General features: G+C 45.4%; 1 protein-coding gene across 3 annotated transcripts in view; it reads right to left on the bottom strand.

Annotated features, from left to right (window-relative positions):
• Positions 1 to 25760, bottom strand: part of NTRK3 (neurotrophic receptor tyrosine kinase 3) — a 206906-nt gene that overhangs the window by 48923 nt on the left and 132223 nt on the right. Inside the window, exon 13 of one of the 3 annotated variants that reach the window (XM_066196727.1) lies at positions 16852 to 19560. The exons of the other annotated variants lie outside the window; for them this stretch is intronic. Within the exon in view, the coding sequence (XP_066052824.1) occupies positions 19442 to 19560 (119 nt within the window). The 3' untranslated portion in view covers positions 16852 to 19441. Of the gene's footprint in view, positions 1 to 16851; positions 19561 to 25760 lie in introns of those variants that run through there. 3 annotated transcript variants of the gene reach the window in all.

Below are 25760 nucleotides of genomic sequence, written 5' to 3'. Positions count from 1 at the left end.
CTCACCAAAACATCCTGACAACCACCTGGAAGCAGGTGACATTACCTGGTGTGACATACCTGTAAAGTTTAAACCCAAACCAAAGCAAATTCTCATTAACTTCATCGAAAAAAAATCTGAAAAATGGTAAAGTTAGAATGCACTCAGCACCATTCCACAATCACTTTTTAGGTAAAAGCTTCTCTCTCACCTTAAATCACCTGACATTCCTATAAAAACAAAGCACAACTTCAAACCCCTCTCATCCATTTCAGTCCCATAAATCTGAGTACAAACCACTTAGTAATTATTTGGTGAAGAGAGTAATACAAAGTGTGCCACAGCCACTGGGTGCTGAGCAGTCTCAGCCAGGAAGCACAACACTGCATAGTCCTGCAGAACCAACAGTTATCCTGGGGAGATCTCAACAAAAGGGGGTAAAGCAAGAGGGAGGATCCTGAGCATCACCCCCAGCCTGGCAATGACCACAGCAGCAAATGAAAGAACCCTTCAGCACATCCATGCCTTGCACAGCAGCAGGCTCTTCTTTTGAGTCAGAATCCATCTCCTCCTCTTCCTGCAGATTTATGACTTTCTGGAATTACTCAAGAAAGAGTTCCTACAAACAGGACCTTCCCTTGATCCAACAAGGTAAATCTCCTCACCTGAGCTGCGGTCAAAGGGTAAAATGTCCTTTTAGTATGGAGACCTTGAAGACTTTACCAAAAGAAACCCAGTGCTCCCAAGGGTCCCTGTGGCCATCAGGGTTGGGGTTAGGCAGCAGGCAGCTGTAAATGGGTTCCCAGTTGTGCCCCAACCCATTCTCTGCCTCTGCTTAATCTGCTTGTGCTAAGACACATGTCAAGATTCCCCCAGGTTAAGACAGTTACTCTGGTCCCCCTTGCTGTTTTCACCTCTACAAAGCCTGGGGACAGCTTCACCCTGTGCTTGCCAATGTCTCTGCGTTCACCAACTCCTCCTCAGCTGGCTCCCAGAGGAACACAAGACATTACTGATGGGACCAAAATCTTACTAACATTCCAGGCAAAAGATTTAAAAACCATCCAATGATTCCCAACATCATCTGCACCTTCTCAATTTCTGACTGACACATGCTGGAAGGATAAACTGCTTTTCCAGCTTCAGCCGCTTCTGTCTCCTTAGACATCCAGCACCAACTTCTCATCCTGAGGGGACACTTAGGCTCTGCTAACAAGAGTTAACAGACTGCTGGCATCTTCTGAGGATGAAGACTATGAATATCAAGACATGGGTAGAGGGGGGACAGCAGTGGGCTGCAGAGGTCATTGCACTGGGTGAAATGTCCAAGAGCCCCATAACAATGTATCATGAAAGGAATCTTACACAAAGCACCGTCCTCACCAACTCACTGATACACTCCAGCAGCTCTTGGAAACGGGGACTGGGATTCTTGGCAGGGTGGGAGGGAAAGGGAAAGGGAGAGGAGAAGGGAGTCTTTCTGGAGAGCATGTTTTCCTTGCACCAGCCAGGCCCCTAGGTCCCCTGCTGCCAAAGCACTCAGAATGAAACATTAATTCAATACCACACATTTAATTACACATTATTTGAAAGTGAATTTATTTAACAGAGGAAAACAGTCTTCAGAGATCATCTGCCTCCTTCAGACTCATGTGTCTGCAGGGAGGGGACTTGGAGAGGAGATAGGAGGCATAATGGTTTGTTTTACATCAGCAGCTATTGCTATTCAGTTCATCCCCTCAAAAGAGGAGATTTTAAGGAGATAGAGTTGTGTTTTGCAGCAACTTACCAGCTGATTTGATTTTCCAGCTAGTTTTCACTTGATTGGAAAGTGCTGCTGCAGACAGATACCACTTGTCTCTCTGTTTTACTATTTTTCCAGGGGAAAGGAAGGATTACTGGTGAAGGGTTGGAGGGGGATTGGCTGCCCCTCGAGGGACCATGTGATAGTCAGATTTCAGGCTTAAGGCTTTAACAACACAGTAATCAGACACTCAACAGCATCCTATTGCTGAGATGGATAATCACAAGAAAGCGGGAAGTGACCGGGTCTCAGCAGCAGCCTGGCAGCTTGGAGAATGTCTCTCAGCAGGAGCACAGAGGCTTACCTCCCACCCCCGAGTCACAGGGGCTCAGGGCTACGGACTGCCCCAGCCTGGGAGCTGACTGCACAGCCCTGCCTGCTGCAGCAGGGCCAGGAGCCCGGCAGAACCTGCTTTCAGCAGCATCGAGCCTCGTATTTCCCCAGCCTGTGCTCCACTGCAGGGATGGCAGCAGACTCCTGGGCCTCACGTTTCCCTGGCCAATGCTCTGCTGGAGAGAAGGCAGCAGACTCCTGGGCCTGGTGCAGGCAGCAGCTCCTCCATGGCTGAGCTGCTGCAGGGCCAGAAATGAGCTCCTGGGTCCTTTGAAGGAAGGAGTTTCTCACAGTGAACTCAGGCAAAGCTTTGGCCTTTGCTGTCCTCTGGCACCCCCACAGTGTCCCAGCAGGCAGATGCCACACAGGGCTGGCTTAACTGGTGCCATATGATCCTTTCTCCCAGCCTTCATCCCTGCACTGACTCTTCCTCACACTCCTTAATTTGGGAGCAGCACTGAAAATCTCCCTCATCTATGCAACAGTCTTGATTACACTGCATTCCCCCTCACCCCAAGCCAACACAAAAGTGTTCCATCCACCACAGCTCCCTCCAAAAGCTACCAGCAGAGCTCAACCCAGCCAGTACTGACCCCCCACAGCAGGATGTGACTCTGACAGACATTCCATGGTCAATCATTGCCCTTTTTGGCCTCAGCAGCCAGATCTTGCTGGTGTCCTTCCCCTCCCAGCCATCAAACCTCAGTGCCATGCTGCAGTGTGCTTGCACACCCATGTAGATATTGCAGCACAGGGTTCAGGTGACAGCGTTAGGCTTTTCTTTGTAATTTTGAGCATTTAGGGGGTTTTGATACTACTGTTTCAGTATTGTTCAGTTGCTGCCCTGATTCACAATTTGAAGGATCTAGCCCACACCATAATTGCTAAAAAATTCCACATATATTGAATATGTTCTGGAAAATATGTGACTATTAGAAGGGTGGCACTAAATAAAGAGGTATGGTTTGGAAGTGGTTCAGACTAAAACTGTGATCCCCATTGCAAAGTCCAGAACAAGAACCAACCCCAAAATCGGGTGCAAAATGAAGAAGTATTTTTAGACAAAGTGCAGTTTCCTCCAGATGTGGAAGTGCATAAAGACTTCCAGAAAAATCTGTCATGACAGAATTCCTGGACCGTCTCAGAGCAGAAAACTTGGTGAAAGGGTCTTGTGTTCTGCATTTTCCAGCTAGAGTTCCAGGCAGGTTGAAAATCCTTCTGATTGTTGCCGTCCTCACCATCATCACAAAGAAAAAAAGGGAAAGGACAATTTTGAAAGAAACATAGCATCATCTCACCTTTTTTGCCTTTTTTTTTTCTTTTTTTTTTTTTCTTTTTTTTTTTTGCTGTCTGTAAACTCCAGGTAGTATTATTATTTCTTGCCCCATGCCCAGTCATTTTCCCACCAACAACTTTGCTTGGTGGCCTTTAAACGAGTGGCTAATGCAGCCAAACCCATGGAACAAGAATATTCCAGAAGTGAGGCCATATGGAGTAAAAACATGAGGTGTTGAAAGACAGATCTCAGGCCCAAGTTATGATTTCCTTAGAAAGTCTCTCTCTAGTTTGCCCAGTTTCCATCTCTCCTTCCTTCCCACCTCCTCCTCTGACTCCCTTTCTCGCAGGACCGACACAGGAGGTGTTCTTGTGTCTGTGGCTTGATGAGGTGTTCCCTCATTCACATTCTCTTAAGACCCCAAATGGGCCTTGCTCTTTGTTTCTGCCTGAGGTTTCCTTAGCTTTCTGCCTGCTTGTTCTGTCTGCACATCCCTTTTTCCATCTCACCAACACTTCCTGCAGGAGAAAACCCCTGAAGGAGGAGTAATGTGAGACAGCTCTGCCTGCTGGGCTCTAAAATTATTGTGGTTTGGGTGATTTAGGCTATTGTTAAGAAGTAGCAAATGCAGAGAGGGATAAAGAGGAGGAGGATCATACAAAGGAATTACTAATCTGATGGGGAGAGCAGCTGGTCCTCATTTAACCCTCCAGGTCTGTGCATGATTGTGCTCCTTTGGCCTGTGACTGAGTCACAAGTAGGAATGAATTTTGTGCTGGTGCTCCTGTGAGGCTGCACACCAAGAGAAATCCACTTTTCCTCCAAGGTTCCCCTTGCTGTAGAAAAAAAATGAGGGGGGTAACAGCAGAGCAGCTCTAGATGAGAGAAAGGAGCCCACGAGCACCCTGGGTCCGTCCTGCAGAAGAGGATCCCTAAAGGCAGAACTCAGATGTGCATCAACTCCAAAGCAGTTCCACGGTGGGATCCAACTTGTTTCCCAGGCACTGGCTGTGCAGAGGCACTGGCCAGCCGGCACCAGCTTCCTCTCCTTGGCAGAAACAAACCTCTTCGAGGAGTAAGAGGTGAACCAGAAATAGGTCTCCTTGGGTTAGACTTTGAAAATCCCTCATCACCAGGAGGTCAGCACTTTTTAAGGAACCACATGCTCTTGTTAGAGCATCCTTCCCTGATGGCACTGCTTCACTGTGTCCCTGCTGCCTCCTGCCCTTATTGTGGTTATAGAGCAGAATCCATCTTGGGTTACTGTCTCTGACACTCCCAGCACAGGGAAAACACAGGGTGATAAAACAATATGTATTTGTCCATTTTTCTGTCTGTCATCCTTCAGCGATGTCTCACACCATTATGAGCCAGATGGTTGGGTGAATTTTCACAAAATCCAGCACAAATTTCAATGAGTGCAAGAGGGAAAAAAAAAAAAAAAAAAGAATCCTACAGTTTTCTCCTGTGGCCAAACATCAGTGTCTGCACCAGAGGAAATATGCCCAGTTAATTCTTCTTAAAGGCCCTGGTGAGACTCAAGAAAACATTCTGCAGTGCTGGTAGCCTCAGAAGACATGATTAATTGCAGATGGTGAAAAGGTGCATGTTCAGCTTTAACTGAACTCTGTTTGAAGACTGGATGATTGTTAAGTTGGTATTCAAGGCACATGGGGAAGGCAACGTATGAGGATCATTAGCTACAAAACCAAGATATATATATATATGTAAATATATATATACACTTTATACATTTATATATATCATAATATATATATGATAATATGGCTTAACAGCTTAATTTTAAATGTGTATTATGAAGTTTTACAGCAAGAACATACTGCTCGTGGAAAGGACCAAAATCAGCAAGATTTCTGGGGAAGGTGGGAAAGACTAATACTGATTTTCAATTACCTGAGGATGCAGAGGCATAAAAAGAACATCCCAAAGCTGTCAACAGCAATTTGTAGATGAATATATGTGGGTGATGCTGCAGAGCACTGAGTGGGGTATAACAGTGGAAAGATCTTCAACACCTTTAGCTGTTTCTTCTCACTAGTGTAGAACAGGTTGTATTTCATCCCAAAAATCCTTGAACAAGACTGTATATGTGGCTTTCCTGAACTGCCTTAATTGAAGGGCCAGCATCAGATGTTGGGACGGTAACATGACAAAATGAGAGGCCACTAATCCAATCCATCAGTCTCCCTGCAAATCCTGTCTCCTTATTGCAATCTGAGCTTGGAAAGTGACCCCAAATTCAGCTTGTAATGAAAAGGTCACCTTGAAGTCTTTTCTTTATCAATCAAGAGTTTAAATCAAGTCTCTTAACCTTTTCCCAGGGCACAGATTTTTTAAGTAGGTAGTGGGAAAACCTACTCAGATCAATATCTGAGTGCATATGAGGACCCAGAGTTCAAAACTTTACTCAGACTTCTTGCATTTACACAGCCCAGGCTGCCAATTCTCCTGCAAACAGAACTCACATCAAGTCATCTGAGGTCTCCAAACTAGAAAACGGAATTGTAGAGAGAGAAGAAAAAAAATAAAAAATAATGAAGGAATGAATAATTACTGAGCTGTTAAAAATCACATCTTCATTTCTGGAAGGAGTTCAATGAACAAAAAAAATTCCTATGCTGCCCAGTTTGCTTCATTTATCCTTTCTTAATGCATAGTGCTGTTCTCTGTGGCATAACTTGCAGTGTCTTTCTCTCTGCTTCTCTTCTCTCTCGAGGGATTCCTCCTTCAAACACGTCCCAAATCAGGAGAGGCTCTGGGTGTGTTTGGGACCTTGAGCATAGTCAGTGCTGGTGAAAAATCCCTCAGCCCATGATGCTACGGCAGGGAGGACTCTGGTTCCTCCCTTCAGCATTTTCTTCCAGATCATTAGCAGACATCAAGAAAAACACAGGTGATTAACAGTGACTTCCAGAACATATTACTTTCTACCTCTTTCCAATTGGAAACACTTTTAGCAACAACTCTTTTCTGTCTCTTGCTCTTAGGGAAGATTCTATATGGGTTCTTTGTTTTGTCAATGCATTTGTCAATGCTTCTACCCCTAGTCATTAATTTCAGATGCTGGTCCTTGTCACATACTTGTGGAACATCTCAGTGTAGTATCCACTGAACTTCCCTCAGATAGAGTGGCAGTGAGTTCCTCAGGAAATGACAACAGACTAGCTGAGTATGATCTTCCACTCCTTCAAGCCACATTACTTTGGCCTTCACAGAGCACTGCTTTCCAGGCGTTCTCCCACAACATCCTTTAAAGTTTAAGAAGATTCCCAAGGATTTCCCAGAGCAAACACCAAACTCAGTGGTCCGTCCCTTGTCCCCACTGTGTCCACCACTTTCCAACTCTCATCCATCTGCCCAATTTTAAACAGGCAAATTAAAATGTCATCAAAGAGCTTGGCAAGTTCTGTGCATACCCTCAGGATGTGATCTCCATCTGGAGAGGATGCTCACCTGGTCCCGTGCCCTTGAACAGCTGGTCACAGATATGAACTCTTCATCCTCCATAAAGTTGAATGCAATTTTGGCAGATGAAAAACATTTAATAGTCCTTCTCCCCTCTTATCACTGATTCAGGCTGACTTTTGTTCTGTCATCAGTGTAAATTCTCCATATATCACTCAAGATAAACACTTTATCCTCCATATCCTCTGTACCAGCTCACCGTTTTCCTTAAAAATCCAAACCCCTTCTTGTTGTGAGGCCAGTTTTGTTGTCTCTGAGGCATTTATGTGCAAAAGGACGTTCCTGCCTGAAATACACCCTCAGCATCTGTATGGCTGCTGCTTTCCATTCCTCTGTTTTCCCCTTCATTCTTCTTCCTCCCTGCTCCTTTCATTGTGATACTTCAGCCGTGCCCCATTATGGTCTCTTCCTTAGCTAGTCTGGTGTATGTCAGTCTCATCATCCTGCCTTTTATTATCTTTATTTTTGCTAGAATGAATGTTTAGGGCAGCCTTCCCAACTGTGTCTGAAAGACAGGCATTAAAGCCCAGCCAGCTTTCTTCCACTCATTTCGCATTCCCTGTAAGCCAGCTCTCCAAAAGGCCACTGGTTTTGTGTGGCTGCCCTTTCTGCAGACCCTCCTCAGCACTTCAGCTCCACAGGGAATATAATCACTTCTATTTCAAGTGTATTTATTGCGGTTGCTCAATTTCCTTTAATCTGTCATTTCTCCTTCACCTCCCCCCACGATTGCTTTCTTTCCACTGAGCTGTGAGTGCACTGAGGAGGCTTTTACCTCTGACCCTCTCTGTCTGCTCCAGTTCATCCCTGCCCTGGCTCACGCTGGACATCTTGTGCATTGATTATTGCTCATTACCGTGTGGTGTAATGAACGTGCTGGGCCCTTTGCAAACAAATGCATGTGTCACAGACAGCAGCTCCCACTGCTGACCCCTCAGGACTAATTGAGGCAGAGAAGACAAAACTTTCAGGCACAAATTGCCTGTATCATCATCATCACTGAGAAGGAAAGAGACCGTGAAACTCTCCAAGGCCTGTCTGAGAGAAGGAAACCTTAACAACAGAGTGCCCATGTCTGCCTGAGTCTTGTAAAACAACATATTTCTGGGCAGGGAGAACAATGTTTCTATGTAGGGGATGCATGTCCCTCCAGTGACAAGGCTGAGTGCAAAACCACAAGCATCCCTTCAGAGCTGGAGCTGTAACAGGCAGAGAAGCCCCAGCGGACATGAAAACCATCAACATGCCTCCCTGTATGTAAAGCTGTGTGAGCACGCACACCGCCTGAGGTTTAATTGGTGTATTAATGTATTAAAGCACTGACACAAACAAACAGGGACTGCCTTCATAAGCTACAAAATCCTTGAGTACATTGTAATTAGCTGGGCTTGTTAAACCACTTAATAAGCAATAGATAGCATGTGTCTGATGCCCCTGCGTCTTGGCTCAGAGGGAAAGACAGGCAATTGCTTAAATCTGAAATGTGTTCAGTTCTCAGGTGAATCCTAAGAACTGTTCCCCTGACATAGGGAAGTTCTGCCCAGGGCAGACACAGCTGAGACCAACACCAGGGTCACTCAATATGGTTCCCACTCCTCCCCTTGTGTCCTCTTCCCACCAGGCAGCTCCCAGGTTGTGTCAAGGAAAGGTGGGAAGGGCTGGCACTGGGAACCAGCAAGTCATCACCAGGATTCATGCTCTGATCACCCTTCTCCCACTCCCTGAAGAGTCACAGAAAAGGGGAGAAGTCAGCAGGGACACAGCCAAACCAGGCAAGACAACTGTAGTTACCCAGCATCATTAAATGCAAATGGGCAGGCAGTGCTTTAATTTTATCCCAGATCCCAGCTTACTCCCACAGTGCTAGCATCCATCCCTGTGCCCCTGTGCAGTCCAGCTGGCCATCCAGCTCCAAATTTAACTTTCCCCAGCACATCACCACGCACAACTGCAGCTTTCCGAGAGCGGGCAGAGAAGCTCCCTTAAACACCGCCTCCACCCAAGTCCACCACGGGGATTTGCAGCTCTGCAGCTATTCCTAGATCCCAACTGGATTCTTCTTTTCATCTTTGTTCTGCCTCCTATTCTAGCTGAACCCCAGGCCTGCTGCCTTGGAGCTTCCTCCAAATGCTGCATTCATCCATTTTTAAAGGTGACCTTCCAACTTTAAAGGAAGTTAGCAAGCCTCACTGTCTTCATTTGCCCTCTCCTTCTTTTCAACCTGCTCTTTATTATGAATTAAAAGGGGGCCTGAAAGGTTTTCTCTATTAAAAAATAAAAGCTTTCGAAAGAGCACACATTTCCAAATAATCTCTCTCCCAATTTTTGCATGACGTCTTGCATGTCATGGTGTTTTCTTGCTGCAAACTATCAGCTGCCAGCCCTGATACTCTGATTCGGCCACTTACCTGACCTTGTGGGTTGCCTGTCACCCGCCACTGGCCACTCTCTCCCTAGTTCTGTCACTGCTGTTTGGCAAAGCAGTGCCCTGAAAGGTTCTGGGTGAAAAATGACTTTTGAGTGAGCAGAGTTAAAAGTGGGGTTATTTTTAACTTGGACAATACCAGATACCCAGGCTAGACTGTGGCCTCATAAGCTCTTGTGCTGGCACAAATGAAGGGCAGCAAATAAGTGAAGTTCTCTTATTTTATCTTACTGCCAAAAGTGCATTTTATGAGCCCTGGGGCTGTATAGCAATGGGAAGGGAAGGTGTCTTGAGCCCTGAGCAATAAGATTACTCTTGTCAATGAATTTGTGACAGTAATTAGAAAGGAAATAGCAAAGCAACATGAGAGTCTCCTGCTGCTGTGGTACACATTTTGCCATTTAATCAGGACAAATAGAACATGAATTTTTACTGTAATACAACTGATATAGGAAAGAAAACCATGATCTTACAAACTGAAAGCTCAACTTCCAGCCCTTCTCTTAGATTACAGAATCAAACAAACAACAACAGCAAAGCACAAAGAAAATAAACCTCTTCCTCCCTTTCCACTCTTTCGGCTGTGACATATGCTGCTATCCAGACAGGTTGTGTTGGTTATTTCTATTTGCCAAGAGGTCGAATCACCACCATACAGCCACACTCTGGACTTAATCATCAGCTTTTGCTTCCATCCAAGAAACCAGAGACATTTTCTGAGCTAAGGACATCTGCCTGCCAGGCATGAGGCTCATACCCACAAACTCATTTCATGCTAACCACCAAGTGACCACAAATGAGTAGGAGCCCTTATTCACAGCTGGCTTGTGCCACACTGAGCCTGGAAGTGCTTGGCTCAGTCAGAAAACACCCAGCCTCTCTTCCCAAACTGTTCAATAATCCCTACCTGACACTTTGCCAGACTAAGTGTTAATCCTTAAACCCTGCTTGATCCCATAGCATCCCTAGGACTCTTTCATTCTCCTTCCAAGCCAACATGTCCATGCTTTTCCTGACAGCCCCACCGTGCTCTCACATGCTCACTAGGACATACACTTCAGCTCTTCAAAAGCCAACCACCAGGCTGCACAACAAGGGAAGGAGCTGATTATGCTCTTCCTGCAATTAACTACTGAAAGTAGGTGAGTAGTTCAGATTTTTAGGAGAAAAAGAAGGCTTTCCAAAGCAAAGGCAAGATTTCAAGGAGGTACTGCCAGGTCAAGTTTGAGTACAATACATAATGGAACACTCCTTACTTCGCCTCACAGCCTCAGCGTTTCCTTGGCTCTGATGCTCAGTTTTATCTTTGGACTATGAATGATTCATGGAGCCTTAAAATATATATAATCTATATCTCCTAGAACAAAGAGTCTTTTTTTCAGGGGGTTTTAAGGGAGCAGGGAGCAGCATGTGTTCTGCCTGCACTTGGGCTTGGATGTCCCTTGGGAAAGGACCCTTGTGCGTCCCCACTTCTTCCCAAACCCAAGCAGCTGTACTGAACTTGCAGCTGAGCTCTGTGGGAGACCCCAGCTCAGCCTCTACAACACAGAGATGTGCTGCTGAGGGTCTCCAGAGTTGCTGTCTGGAATCACACCCAGCTCAGAGCCAGGCTATTCTCATCCATTGCTGGCAGTCCCAGTGCATGGACACCATCAGTGGGACTGTGGGGCACTTAAATCATTTATACAGAACTGCAGATGGGGAAGCTGCAGCAAAAACTTACCTCCATGTCACAGCCTAATCCCCTTAAGGCTTTACCATCCCATCCTCCAGTCCACTCCCTTGGGCTGTGGATCGCATTTAATGAGTGTGTTCTTCCCTTGGAAATCCAGCACCACCTTTTCATCATGAATATTTGACTCCTACCACTCATACAAACAGAAATATACACATCCCTCTGCATCATGATCAGTGAGCATCTACTTACTTCTCCAGACAAGGACACCACTTTGGACAACTCCAAGGATGTTATGCCAAAGGCATTTCCTTTCCAGCTGAAGAGATGACCATCCTCTGGTTTCTTGTTTGGGAACCTAAGCATGGGGCTAAATGAGATTGGGTGAAAGCTCCAACCAGTGGGGCCTGTTCTCACTCAGAAGGGAGCACAGGGAAACGAGAGGTGGAGAGGTTTCAGAGAGGGAGGGCTGGAGTCCTCAGTGGCTCACGTCCAGCAAGCTGTGGGATGGCTCCCTCCCTGTGCTGGCATGTCAACAGCCCAGCTGGATGACAGACTGAGCATGACAGTGCTATAAACTAAAGGCACAGACATGGCCCAAAGGGTTCAACCAGCTCTTCAAGACATCATCCAAACAGATTCCTGTGCAGCCCTTTGATTTCAGTGGCCCTTTGGATCAAAGAGCCAGGTTTCGGTCTGTGCTGAATCTACAGCTCATGATCACCACATTTCCTTGTTTTTTGAGTCTTAGAGGTTTTCTTAGAAGGGACATCGTCAATCCTTACCTATTTGGGTGTACAGGACAATATATTTTATGCTCAGGAGTCTTCTTTGTTTTCTAAGGATGACTCTATCATTTTGGTGAGAGATATTTGCTTTCCCTTGTGAGATTGCTAGTGATATCATTCTGCCTTTGGCTTTGTGGGTTGTTTTGTGGTTTGTTGTTTGTTTGTTTTTTTTTGAGGTTCATGCCAGCATCACTGAACCCAGAGAAGGAAATCTGGCAAAACATGAGATGCTTCACACATTACAGCCATGCAGGGAAGCTTAAGGACCTACAGAAATTTTTACCCAACTCCCAAGAGTCCATGGTGAGGTTAACAGGATTAAACTGAGCTCAGTCGCAGTCACAGGATGATACTTTCATCCAAGATACACTGTCAGGGATTTTGTTACCTTATTCTGAAGCCATGGCTATAAGATCTGTTGGGATTGAGTGGCAAGCATGTCATCTGGCTGCAAAAAAGGCATTCTCTTGGTGTTGGATGCGCTGCTGGCTGTGGGCAGGAGGGTTAAGGCACATCACAGCCTTTTTTTTGCTGATTGCTAATGAAAATAAGAAGCTGGAACTATCATCAAGTAGCCACCCTTGCAGTTCTGTGCTCTCAAGTCTTCTAAAGGAATCAGCAGCTCTGCCAAACACCTCCCACAGCTCTGCCACACCTGCTGGCGTCCTGGCTGCATCCTCTGTCACTACACCTGACCTGGGTGGTCAAATAGGAGCAGCCGTGGGCATTAACCCTGGGCTCCAGAAGCACTTGGCTCTTCTGCTTTTCTACTCCCACACAGTGCCAGACCTGCAGCATTTCCAGCCAGAAGAGCCTCTGCTTCCTCCTGAGCAGGGGCTGACAGTTTCCCACTGATACTGTCTAATGCAGTCAGTTATCATTGATGCATTTAGAGCAGATCCATCAAAATAATTCCTGCTGGAGGTCTGAATCCAGCACATCACACACAATAGCTCCCTAGAAGGAGAAAAATGACACTTACCTGTCTTTAAGTGAGGCCCCTCTCAGTCGCCTGCAACGTCTGTGCGTGGTGAGATGTGGTGGCTTTGGGGGACTTGTACCTCTGGAGTTGTTCCAGCAGTGCTGAGCATGTGACTGGAGCTTAAACACTTAAGCTTCCAAACCCTCTGGGACCACCCAATAAACAGACATGTTCAGGAAGCACAAAGCAAACCTACAGTCACCTTCAGAAGCCCACAGGAGGCTGGAGCAGGCACTACCAAGGAAGAAATGACCATGCTCAACTGCTCCTATCATCCCCACATATTGCCTGACACTGATACAGCAAACCCAAAATGCTCTGTTGATCCAGAGTATCTCTAAAATTGCCAGGCAACAAGGCCTCCATGAGGAAACCTGAGCAGAGGTATGGCTCTTCAACCTGGCAAGACGAGCTCACATCAGTGATGTTTGAAATGTGCATTAGCATGATGTCACTGTACAGGCCTGACAGTGGCACCAGGGACTGAATCCTGGCACTGGATACATCAGCTTGCAAGACCAGGAACTTCTCTCTCGTATTGGGTGTGGCAATACTTCACCACCTCACCAGCCTAGTCCATGGACTGCAAGCATCCCTCCCTCCCTTTCCCAATTATCTTAATAAACAACCTGGACACATCTATGACTCATTTAAAATAATGATGATCTGGCCAAAATCATTTTATTCAGACATCATGGCAGTTTACCGAGCCTAATGCAGCTCCAGTCTGACTCTCCCTGACTCCTCATGAATGAGCCTGACCTCCAGCAGTGGCTGCTCTGTCATCAGTGGATGGAAACCCACACACAGGTCAGACACAGGCTGCTCCCGGAATTCAGACTGGAGCCAGGAAAGATACTTCCTCTGAAAACAAGCTCTTAACTGTTCCAAAGGCCCAGGCAATGACAGTTTGTCTTGCCTGCAGAAAGAGCTGTTGGGATGTACTAATGCCAACATATGAAAAATAAACATCGGGTTAGGGACAACCCCAAATAACAGATGATTGAATGGTGTCTCTGCATGTTACATTTCTGACTACCTGTCTGAAACATTCACTCACCTAACCCAAGAGCAAAACCAACACCCATCACACAACATGAATATTTGAAGCAAAATCTTGGAGAAAAAAGGCCAAATACTCTGAAATAACAAAGAAATGCTTACAGAAAGTCAACTTCTCTGCAGGAATCAGGCACAGATCACAAATGAGTCACTAACAGCGGAGCAAATCATTTAACCAGTGCTTAGAACAAATCCCTCCACTCTGAAGAACCAAAATTTATTCCTGCTGATTAGTCAGCAGTTACACTCCTAAGTTCAAAATAATACCAAAATTCAAATGAAGCTGTCTTGCAGTTGCACTCTGCTTTACTGCTGGAGAAACTATCATCTTCTCTTTGCGAAGGAATCCTCCTGCAGTTATTTACTGGTGTGTGGGTTGGGATTTATTCTAGCTCTGTGGCATCAGACCACATGCTGGCACCACCAAGGAGCCTGCCTGTCTTAAGGAAAGTAGTAGAGACAACACTGGAGAAACCACAAAAGATAAAGGCAAAGCAAAATCCACCACAACAGCAGAAGATGCATCATTCCTTCACCAGGTAAAGCACCTTTTCCAGCTGTGAGTGGGCAGATCTCCTATCAAACTCCACCCACACCCTCAAAGCAGCTGTATGCACTTTCCCACAGTTTGTTAAATTTTCTTCCAACTGCTTGGGCTCTGCAGGCACTGGTAAATGCATGGTTAATATGGACTCTTTGACTCATTGCACAAACAGCACCAGAAGTGCTTCCAAACATTTAGGAAAAAATGAAATCACTCAGCATTGATTTCTTGTGTGCTCTCTTGCTGCTGCTCGTCCAAACCTGTGGTTTTTAGCTTTACTATTGTGTCTAGGCCTCTTGATCTTCTGCTAATGCCAGGCTTAACCCTGAGGATCTGCAGCTTGTTCTGGGTACAAATCAGAGTAGAGCAATGATGCACTGCTGCAGTTTGCTGAATCAGCAGAAGCAGCTTCCTTTGACTCCCCACAGCTCCCAGGAATTCCCTGGACAGCAGGACACAGATACAGGGAAAGAACAAAGACCTGATGGTAGAAAGAAACACCAAACCACCTTCCAAACAAGCTTAAGCCTCTTGGGAGAGAATGCACAACTCCTCAAATGCACATCCAAATAAACAAAATAGCAGCAAAGAACATCAGGACTCAGTGCAATGTGGATAAACAGCTGCGGAAACTCAATATACCCCAGTCATGACCTACAGCATCCCACACATCAGACACTGCCCTGCAGCAAGTCTGAGCGCAAGGTCCCACACAATGACTCCACTCTGGAGAAAGTGCCAGAAACACACTGTGCCCATCGTGCTCCCTCCAAGCAGAAACTAAAAGAAACATGACTCCATCTTTTTAGAGTCAAAGTACAATGAGCCAAAACTTTGTTTCTCTGCTTATTCACACACAGGCTCTACACTCTACAAGACCTGAGGAGGCAAGGTTGTGATGGTCAGGAGGAGCTGATCATTCCTGCTAGAGGTCCACTGCTCTCACCCTACCAAACCAGCATTATCAACTCATGGTCCAGCTGTCATAAAGAGCATGGAGCCTTCACATGGGTACATCAGACAACAGAGACAACCAAGAAGGAAGAACAAGAAGAAATAAGTGCCAAACCCCTCTGTGATGCCTGTCAGAGCACGTGGTTAAACCAGCTCCTTTTGAACTGACAGCATCAAAAATATTGTGGGAACTCATATGTAAGGAGTCAGTTGCCCTGAAAACAAAGCAAAGCGAACCAAAGCTGACCATAGCAGCAGCCTGAGTAATTGGCTAATCAACCACTGTTTGCAATGTTTCTGGGTTGTGAAATCTGATAACAGACCCTGCAGTAGTGGAGAAGAAAAGACAGAGCTTCCAAACCCCATTTTTTTCCCACATCTCAGAAAGAAAAAGGAAACAGGTATGGAATACAGTGCAGCTCAGCTGCTCATCCCTTGTGTAAAGTTACGTTAGGAGACAAACATTTGTGTTGGGCACTGCAGACATTCCTGGAAGGGTTAAGGTCTCAGCCATCACCTAATCCTGTGAACCACAGCACCCCATCACTCCTAGAGACACACTCATTAGAAGGGAAGGTCATGCGGAAATTCACTCACAGCATCATTTTGAGACATTTGCGTGAAAGTCATGCCAGGAAGTTATAGGAACAGAAGGATGCTGGAAAACATGTTTTTAATTTGCTCATCAAAACTCTCACCAGGTTTTCTAAGAGGGTTCCAGCACCATCCACCAATATGTGCTCAAACACACCCCCGTCCTCATGCCCAGTGTCACCTGCAGGTTAGCACAGCAGCTTTTAGTTACATCAGTGACATCTCCTGTTAACGATTCTAAGACACTAAGACACACCCCCATGCCAAGTCCCACACACTGCAGAAGGGTTCCTCTTTCCTCCTGGAGCATCCAACCATCTGGACATGAATTTCTAATGAGGTACAGTGGTCACCTGTACCCCACAACAGCAAACACATCCTTGAGAGTTTAATATGAGATTAATTGTTCCTGAGGAGGGGACAACAATCCAACACCCAACAGCCAATTTTGCTGGTTTTTGTCAATTTGCACAGCCAAGCAAGGAGACCCGAAGCAATAGCATATCCTGAAAAAAAAATCACTGCAGACAGAACAATCTTTTACTGTCAAGTTCCCTGAGAGATAAGGCTTCTAATAAAACTTTTTCCACTAACTATAGAAACTTGTCTTAGCAAATCCTGACACAATCTCCTGCAGTACTAGCTTGTCCCTGAGAATATGACCATTTTATGCTACAAAAACCAACAGGTTGTCAACCGAAACCATTAACAGCTAAGCTCCTGTTTCAGGCAAGAAAACATCTTTGTTCCTGATGAGAGTAACAGAAACAAGAGCTATACCAGAGCAATGTTCCCATCACAACCGTAAATCCCACCCTCTGCACCCGCCAAAGAAGAAAACAAACCAAACTCCCCACACGTGGACCATCTCATGAAGAAGTAGACTATAGGACATGTCATTCTGAACATTTATTTATTTTGTCTTCAAAGAAGAGGCCTGGTGCAGCTGTTTCGTTAGAAAATAAAGTGTTTATTAAGAAACTAGACATTGAACACCCCTATAGTCTCTGTGAAAAGGGACCGTCCCATTTCCCATTAGCACAGGATGATAGTTATGGCAAGATAAGAATGCTCAAAGATGGAGGAATCTCATTGACAGAAAATGAGGTAATGATTTACAATAATTAAAAATAAAATAAAATTTTAAAAAGAAACATCCTTAGACTTGCTACTTAAAGCCACCAATCGCAAACAGCCACGACTGGCTTTCGTTTTCAGCAGTGAGGAACCAGAGACTTTAATTGGTGTTAAACAAATTGAGACATCGATCACAGTGGGGAGAACTGCTTTTAATTATGTAGTACGGTCCAGAGGATTTCTTCTGAGCAGAGATGGACCTGAGCTGCAAAATTCAACCCTTCCTCTGCTAGGGTGTTTGGATATAGGCTTCTGGTCCAGGCCCACAGATGCATCTCTTAGACTGATACACACAGTTGAGAGCAGAGTCCCCTGAACAGTGCTAGGGAGAGGAGACAGTTCAGACGGACAAGACATCCCCAGGTCAGGTGGGCAACTTCCAGGAGATGGGGAAATTCAGTTCAGACAAGCACCCAGTGATTCACACGCTCGGCGAAGCTCCTCCTCACTCTGTGAATCTGCAGAATTGAGGTGTCGGTGGCCCACGGCCACAGGTCCTCTCTGGCAGTGCCCCTCTGGCATTTCCAGCTCCGATGCGGGCAGGAAACGTTGTTGGGAGATTTGGTCATGGTTTCTGAAGCCATCCAACCTGAGCCAGGTCTCCTCGCACTAACGCAGATGCCCCCTAAGACACGTCCGTTAACTTAAAGCAATCTGCCACCATCTCTCCAGTACTCTTCTATTGCACTTTACCTTTTTATGCAAACGAACCAGGAGAAGAAGCAAGAGAATGGAATATTCCCAGCGATATCCCTATGGGACAGCTGATAATAAAACCTCCTGGCAATCTCCAGGGCGGTTCATGCAGGTCACCTGTAAAGGCAGGATGAAGCAGAACATCCATTCTGAGGCTTCTGCCCAGTTCTGGTGGAGAAGGACCGTAACTCTTTCCAGTGGCAGTGACCCTTGAGGGCTGGTGATTTAGAGACAACCCTGATGTGATAAGGTCATCTCGGGCCACTAAGAAGGCAAACAAAGCTGAGTGGCTGGTGAGCAAGTTCCTGGTCCAATATTCCTCTCAAAAGGATCTGGCCACACCTGAAGTTTTTGGAATATTTTTGTCCTCTAGAGCAAATCTGCTTTGCTTATAGGTTATCACTGATATGTGTGAGCAAATCTGTATTTCCCATACAGGTGACATCACGAGAGTCCAAGGAAAGCCCTGCAAGTTGCCATGAGGGCAGCTGGCTTCTCTTGAGGACAGGATGAAAGGGTTTACTTTTCCATCTGAGAGGCTTTGGATGAAGTAAGAAAAAAGTGGGATAGGAGAGGGGGAGAGAATACAAATATTGGCTGGAACAGGACCGATACTCCTGGTTTTGCCAGAGAAGAAGCAACAGAATATTTTTTTTCCTCTCCTTCAGTCAGCCAGCCTCTAGCTGATGGTTCTGGGTATGCAACTGGGTTACAACCAATCTCTAGTGGGGTGGTAATACAGGGCAGAGCTAAGGGGGGGCTGGAAAAGGCCCAGCAATGGGACCTGCGTGCGTCTGATATGCTTTTCCACTTTGCTTACTGCTCTAGTCCTGCCAAGGACACAGACCCTCCTGCGCTATGGATTCTCCATCCATGCGGGAAGTCCAGGCAACTCCTCAGATAAAGCTCATCATTTAAGCAGCAGGGAGAGACCAGAGTACGACAACAATATGGTCAGATCCAATGAGCTGCTCTAACACACAGACAGACAGACAGACAAAAGAAGCCCCCTAGAATATGTGCACTTCAAAGATAACCACACTCTCTTCCTGTCAGAGAAGTAAGATTTTTTTTTTTTTCTCTTTCCATCCTCATTCCTTCCAACATTATTTTCTGTGCAAGAACTGGGAGCGGGGCTGCCTTTGTTCTTACCAAAAGTCTTCATTCTGCTTTAGTTTCTTCCAGACTCCCCGCCTCTGCTCGCTCTGAGAGACCTCCCATGGCGGGGCCACGTAAGAGGTGATGGCAGCGTTCACTGGGTGTTGCGAAGACACAAGCTTACAAGGAAAACTCCAAGCAGGGTGGACATGACTAAAGATGTCAGTTTGGTTGGCTTGGTTGGGGTTTTTTTGTATGTTTGATTTTTGTTTTGTTTTGTGTTTTATTTTAAAGCAAAAGTACATTTACTGTGTTATTAGGATGACTCCTTTCAACTGGGTTTTAATTCTCTTTATTTGCTGTCATTGCTGCTGTTGTGCCTTGCAGGAATATTTAACGAACACAGCGACCATTGGAGGAAAAGAACAACCCTGTTATCTGGTGACAGAAAACCATAGTTTCAGTTGGCTTTAACGTGCGTACAGGCAGGGCTGTAGAGTCCTATTAGGAGGAGACCTCAATCCATACAGACCACGCTTACTGCTTCCCACCATTTTGAGGGCACAGCCTATAAACTTGACATCAGAACAGGGACTTTTAAGGAGTTTTTAAAAGCCATGACGTCCTTTGCTGAAATAAACACTGACATCCTCAACATAAATGCCTTGGTTAAGAGGTTTGGAATGTCCAGGGAGGCTTATTGGATTCAACATAATTTCTCTGAAACCTAAAGGGGGAAAAAAAACAGAAAAAAGAAAAAAGCAAAATAAAGTAAACGAAAAAACAAAAAAGAGCAAAACTAGAAAAAAAGAGAGAGATATCGACACACATGTGATTATATAAAAAAGAACCAAATGAATAATTAGCAAACGGCTGCCATTAAATTAAAGCCAAAATGACCTCTCCAGGCAAGGTTACCTCATTCTGTCTTTCCATAAAGAACAGGCAATTATTTCATGTGGAGTGTGCAGGCACAAGTGCTCTGAGGACAAGGGGCATGCAAGAGGTCTGGACAGACAACTGGGAACAACTCTTTTCCAGAGGTTCCCACTAAGTCCAAATTCCTACCTAGTCCATCTTTTCCCTAGGCGGATAGTGAGGAATAAGGAAACTCCTTCCTGTGCCTATTTTTCTCTTGTGATTTATCTAAATCTGGCATGACATTCTTGAAGCCAAAAAGTACCATTGCAAGGCTGGGGAGATCTGACTCTCATAACCCCACAGACCTTTCCTCATCCCAGCTGTCCCATCTACACTGAACCCTACCTGCTGGAGGCATCTTCTCCTCACACAACCCCACCTCTCTAAAAGTCATCTGAAGATTTAGGATTCGCCAGAAACACTGGCCAGATGAGAAAGAAAAATAAGGGGAGCAGACATCACAGCCAAGCTCCTTCCTTCAGTCCAGCCAACTTACAGGAAAAATACAATATCTTAAAGGGCTGTATCAAACATCTCTTCAGAATGTACCTGCCTTGGGATGCCCCAGCCAGGGAAATTCACTTGTTTGCCATGACCAAGGTGTGCATGGCAGGATCTCGAGGATTGCGCTCATCTATACCAAATTCTCAGGGGTCTAAAGGGTTCTTACAAAAAATTACTGGGATGTCTTGACTACATAATTGCTCTAAGATTTAGAAAATACTCCTGCACCTCCTACAGTCGCAGGATCCTGAACAAATCAGCTAAGATAATTCGAGTCTGGCATCACTAGAGCAGCATGGAGCAGCTTGGATGCCATTAAGAATTGATCTCAACAGGAAGAGTACTTTCAAACAGGCTAGGAAATTTTCTCACACCAAAACTACACCAGCCAGATGATTTTTCTTTTCCTATTTCTTCTTTCTATTTTGTCTTTTATATCTATTTAGATTTCTCCACTGCACTATCTTATTCCATCTGCACATCAAACACATTTTCTTTGATGGACCTGAGGACGCAGACAAAAGCTGTTTGTTTGGTTTGGAAGTGTTTAAACTTGTTTGGGGGAAACTATATGTTATTCTCAGTGGCCCTTAAGGGCTGATCCACATGGGAGAGTAAGCCAGGCTCCGCTCTGGTTCATGTGTCATAAACAAGATTCATAGGCAAATTCCAAGTGTTGAAATATCATTAGTAAATGACATGAGAGTGAGAAAGAGCCCAGCTCAACTCTCACGGTTTAAAGTGATCAGAGTCACTGGGACACAAATATACACAGCATCCCTGAATGCCACTATTTATCGTGTTTTGTTTTTCATAATATAAATATATTTTATGGCTGCCAAAGGATAGCTGGGAAAGTCTATCCTCAACAATACCAAGTATCTCCAAGGAGAACTCCTGTCTCCTTTATTTTCTTTGCATTTCTTAGCTCTGCTAAATTAAGGCAATTTCACTTCTGCCGGGCTACATCCAACAGACCTAAAAACCCACTGGGGACCACAGCCCCGGCAAAGGGACATGTGAAAGATCAGCAAGACTTAAGGCTAGGGACTCCAAGGGCTTTGCTCTGCATCATCAGTGCTGTGCTGTGAATCCCAGCTGCAGGGATCTCCAGTGACAGCAGGGTCTCTGCAGAAATGGGGCTGCAGTGGGGCCAAGGGACGCCGAGGAGCGTGGCAGAAGGACAGCCCACGTTTCTGGAGCTGAAGGGCTGAGCACACATCCCACTGGCTTGGGAGAGCAATGCAGCACCGGTCCTTTTGGCATCCTCTCCTTCTGATTTATTAAAGTCCCCAAAGAATCTGAAAAAAAAATGCTTCTCTCCTGACTGGTTTTCTCTCTCTTCCTCACTGCTGTTTCCCCTATTGTACTGTTACCTTTAACCCCGTTCTCTTGTATGGAGCAGAAACCAACAAGGCTCTTGCTAGGGTTATGTCTTCGCTGACAGATGTGAGATGGATGATGCTCACGGAGATGTCCAGGGTTAAAATGGGTGAATCTCAACAGGTTCAGAGTTTGGATGCTGCTATGACAAATGTCATCTACCATCACAGCTATTAGCTTCTGAAAAACTGGCTTGGAAATGTCTTTAAAAATGTGGGGGTTTTGCTTTACTTTTTTTTTTCTTTCTTTCTTGTTAAAAGGTTAAAAAAAAAAATGGAGAAATAAAAGTGTTCAACTTCCTAGAAGGAGCTGGGGAAATTTTAAAAACAGTAACTTTTTGGTGGAGTTTCACATTTGTCAGTGCCAGCTGGAAAATGGGAGGAAAAATACTATCTTTCACATTGGTTGTAGATTTGTAGGAAAACTCCAACATGCAAGCCTGAAAAGAGTAAGGAGGTAAAAATCCCCACCCTGTAGATCGGAATCAAAAACATCTCCAAAGACCTACAAAATTCGGAAGAGTCTGATATACTAAACTTTATGCTTCTCCTAGTTCTAGTGATATCACTATTTATATGAAAACATAATACTCTCTCTACTAATAGCCATCGTATGGTAGTGGAATAAATGTATGGAGAGTGTTGGAGAACAGGGAAGGAGGGATGAGCTCAGATTTGCAGTGCAGCTCTAACAGCTTGAGATGGAGGGAGCAGATGGGACATTTCTCTAAGCAGGCTGGATGGATGTGGCAATGAAAGGACAAGAAAATTGAAGGCAACCAAACCATGCAATCAGTTTTTGTCCTCAACCCTGGCCATCCACTTAGTCCTCCAGAGCTGTCTTGTGTTTCCCAACACCCTGGCTAGTGGGTTTTGGCCACTCTGCCCCATGCCTGTACCAATCCAGCCTATGGACAGTGCCCTGCCAGAAACACACATCCTCCACTGAGCAAAACTAAGGAGGAAAACCAGATATTTTCACCTTGCCTTCCCCGTGTGCCTTCTGGTAAAACTGCCACTATTCAAAAAAAACATGCTTCTAAGGCTTTGGAGACCTGAGGCTGCTCCACATCACCTGAGAGGAGCAGCAGGGATTGTGACATGGGGAGGTGAGGGAATGACGCAGAAAATGATGCACTACTCCTCACGGCATCCCTATCTGCCACAGCAGGAGTGGTGCAGACCAGTTTTGAAACCCAGGGATGGAAACTGCTTCTGAAACAGCAATATAAATTGCTGTGGAAACAGATGAGAAAAGCAACGGGATGCTACAAAAACACCTGGCAAAAATGGGTTAAACAAAAATAGCAAATTAAGGGCAACAAGTTGGCCAAACATAACTCTGCTATCCACGCAGCTCACATTAGGCAATGGAGATTTGAGCTCTCTTCTGAGTTACAGCCGAATTTATGATATAAAGGAAAAGCAGTAGGAGACTCCAACAACTGCGTACATTTTATCTTTCTCTATGCGCAGATAAGAAGCATGAATAGCATCAAAGAAAGAACGAAAACCATCAAGCTCAGCCCACATCCTGAGCAAAGGAAATAGCCATCCCTTTAGTCAAAGTCAGCACTGCTGTGTCTATATCTGAGGGGTAAGCAACACAACAACCCAGGTTTCCTGTCATGGATGGGTTCACCTGTCAGCCTAAGAAACAAAACCCTCTTTTTTTCCTTCCCCTCACAGCATGTAACAGGGTAAGATGCAAACCAGCCTAAGGCCCCGCTTGCCACAACAAAGCAGGTCACAGAAGCTCAGCAGAAACACACTGTGAGGCTCTCCCTGATGCTCTCAGCTGCAGATAACCATATCTTCTCCTCTAGTGTCCAAGGTAAAGTCAAAGAGCCCAGATGTCACCTCGTTCACACCAGCCCAACAGCGTTGACCACAATGGAGAACCTCAAGAAAATTCAGTCCACAGACGAATTTCACACTGATACACAGACCTCCAGCAGATCTTCAAGTAGATTACAGCTCTTCTTAGATAAGAAAGGCTCTGAGAGCTACAGAAATTCTTGTAATCCTTCATTTTCATGTAAATAGGATCCTTATTCCCCTCCATGGCAGCTCACCTTGTATCTGTTTTCATTTTCCATGGTTAAACCTCTGGCATGGGAGTCTCCCACTTTAATCAATGAGGCTGGACGTCACAGGAAACCTCTTGGGAATGTGCTAGATGGAGCTCTAGCTACAGCTTGTGCCATCTTCTTGTGCTTGTGTACAACCCAAAATCACAAACATAAGATCACAGCACTGCAAGTGTTTTAGAGGGCAGGGAAAGGAAGAGATGGGCTGAGAACAAGAGAAAAGCAGAAGCAAATGGATCCAGAAGATCCCATTTCCACATAAATTTCTCTAATCTTTGGCTAGAGCAGAGGACGGGGTAGGAGAATTCTGCAGGCACTCAATGGACAAACAGCTTTTCCTTGAGGAAAGGGCAGCGTTCACAGCTTTCCACAGGGTGAACTCTTGAAGATTTGTAAGTTTCACTAAACCTTTGGTCGGAGGAATTCCAGTATCCGCTGCGTTTCCACTGTTGCCACCACTAACGTAGGTTATGTCCATATTAGCCAGGATCACAAGTTTGTTTTCTCTGGAACCCTTTAATGGATGGAGTAGTTCCAAGATACTAAATGATGTAGCCTGATAGCCCAGGAGGCAGAGCTCCAAGATTCCCCACCAATCCCCCTTAGGAAAAGCCCCAAAGTAGGAAAGCACTTAACAGGGTATAAAATGAAAAATAAGAAGGAAAAAAAAAATCTATTTAAGACCAGGGACAACAGAAAAAAAATGCTATTTTCAGGTCTGAGATGGCCTGTGATTTGAGCCAAAGCTACCCTCTTGTCCAGAAGCACAGCCAGTGCTTTTTCTCCAGCCTGCACGGAGGTGCAGCTATTTAAAGCCATTCAGAGGCCCACTGCATGATGGAAAGCAGCCAGATCAGTTGGGCCTCATCAGTTTTGTTTTTGTTAGATTGAAGCCAGAGTATGTGAAATGACTTGTAAGAGGACCAGGGAAGGGGGAAAGGCTGGGCATCCAGCAGTCTCGCCCACGACATGCAGAGCTTAGTCTCTGCCTCATTTAAGTGGTAGTGGGTCACAGAGAAGGTTCCTGAGCAAGGAGAATGGCTCTTTTGTCCCCCAAAATACCCACAGCCATGCAAAGACACGTGGCAAAACTCTCAGGGGTTACAGGTCAGCCATGAGAACAAGTGTTTGCAAAGTTGGTGGTAGCTGACATCGTGGGCATTGTCCAGCTGTTCCCTGCCTCTCCTTGTGCTTGCACTGAAACATCCAGGAGCCTACTCCTCTACTATTCTCACTGCTGGGAGGAAAAAAACCTGTCTCCCTTCCTCCACAAGTCCCCTCTTCTCACCACCATGCACTCTCACTGCCTCTGTGCTGCACAAAGCCCAAGGGACCTGGCATGAAAGATCCCATCCTAGCAAGTAATACATCATTTTCATCACTTTGGTTTTCAAATATATTCTTATGTCAATTTTTAATTTTTTTTTTCAAGTCAGCCCTCGGAGTGCTGCCAATTTAAGCACAGTGCACAGTGCTACAAGAGCTTCTTATTTCCACTTTGCCTGACAGGTATCCGTGTCCCTGTGACACTGCTCTGTTCCCCAGCTGCTTCAGATAGCAATAGTTACCCTAAGCATTTTACAGAGTTCTTGAAACCACTGACTAACGTGCCCAGAAATGAATATCCACTGGGAAAGAATCTGGTTGAGCTCGTGTTCCTTAATTGCTGATTAATTCCAATTATAGTAGAGCTGATCCACCAGTACCACAGATCACCACATCAAAGAGCCAACCAGTAAAGGAAGCCCCTGAGTTAGAACAGCAACAGCTCTGTTTCAAACTTCTTTTTCAGCTGGAAAGTGCTTCATAAACATTAATTTGTTATGCCTCGCTCATTCCCTAGGGAGGAAGGAGCGGTTATATTTATTACACAGGCGGCAAAACCATGGCACAAAGCAGGACCACGTTTTCTCCAAGGTCTCCAAAGGAACCAATGAAAGTCCTGAACATCCAACAGGGAACAGCCCCAGCTCCAAGGCTCCCATACTCTGCAGGAGCTCTGGGCTCTAAAAGGGGACAGAAGTGCTTGG

This window comes from Chamaea fasciata, unplaced genomic scaffold, assembly GCF_029207755.1.
Source record: "Chamaea fasciata isolate MVZ Bird 193981 ecotype frontalis unplaced genomic scaffold, bChaFas1.0.hap1 SCAF_14, whole genome shotgun sequence".
In the NCBI taxonomy this organism is placed as follows: Eukaryota; Metazoa; Chordata; class Aves; order Passeriformes; family Sylviidae; genus Chamaea; species Chamaea fasciata.
Note: the sequence above shows the minus strand (reverse complement) of the source record. Positions and strands in the feature narration are given on the sequence as shown.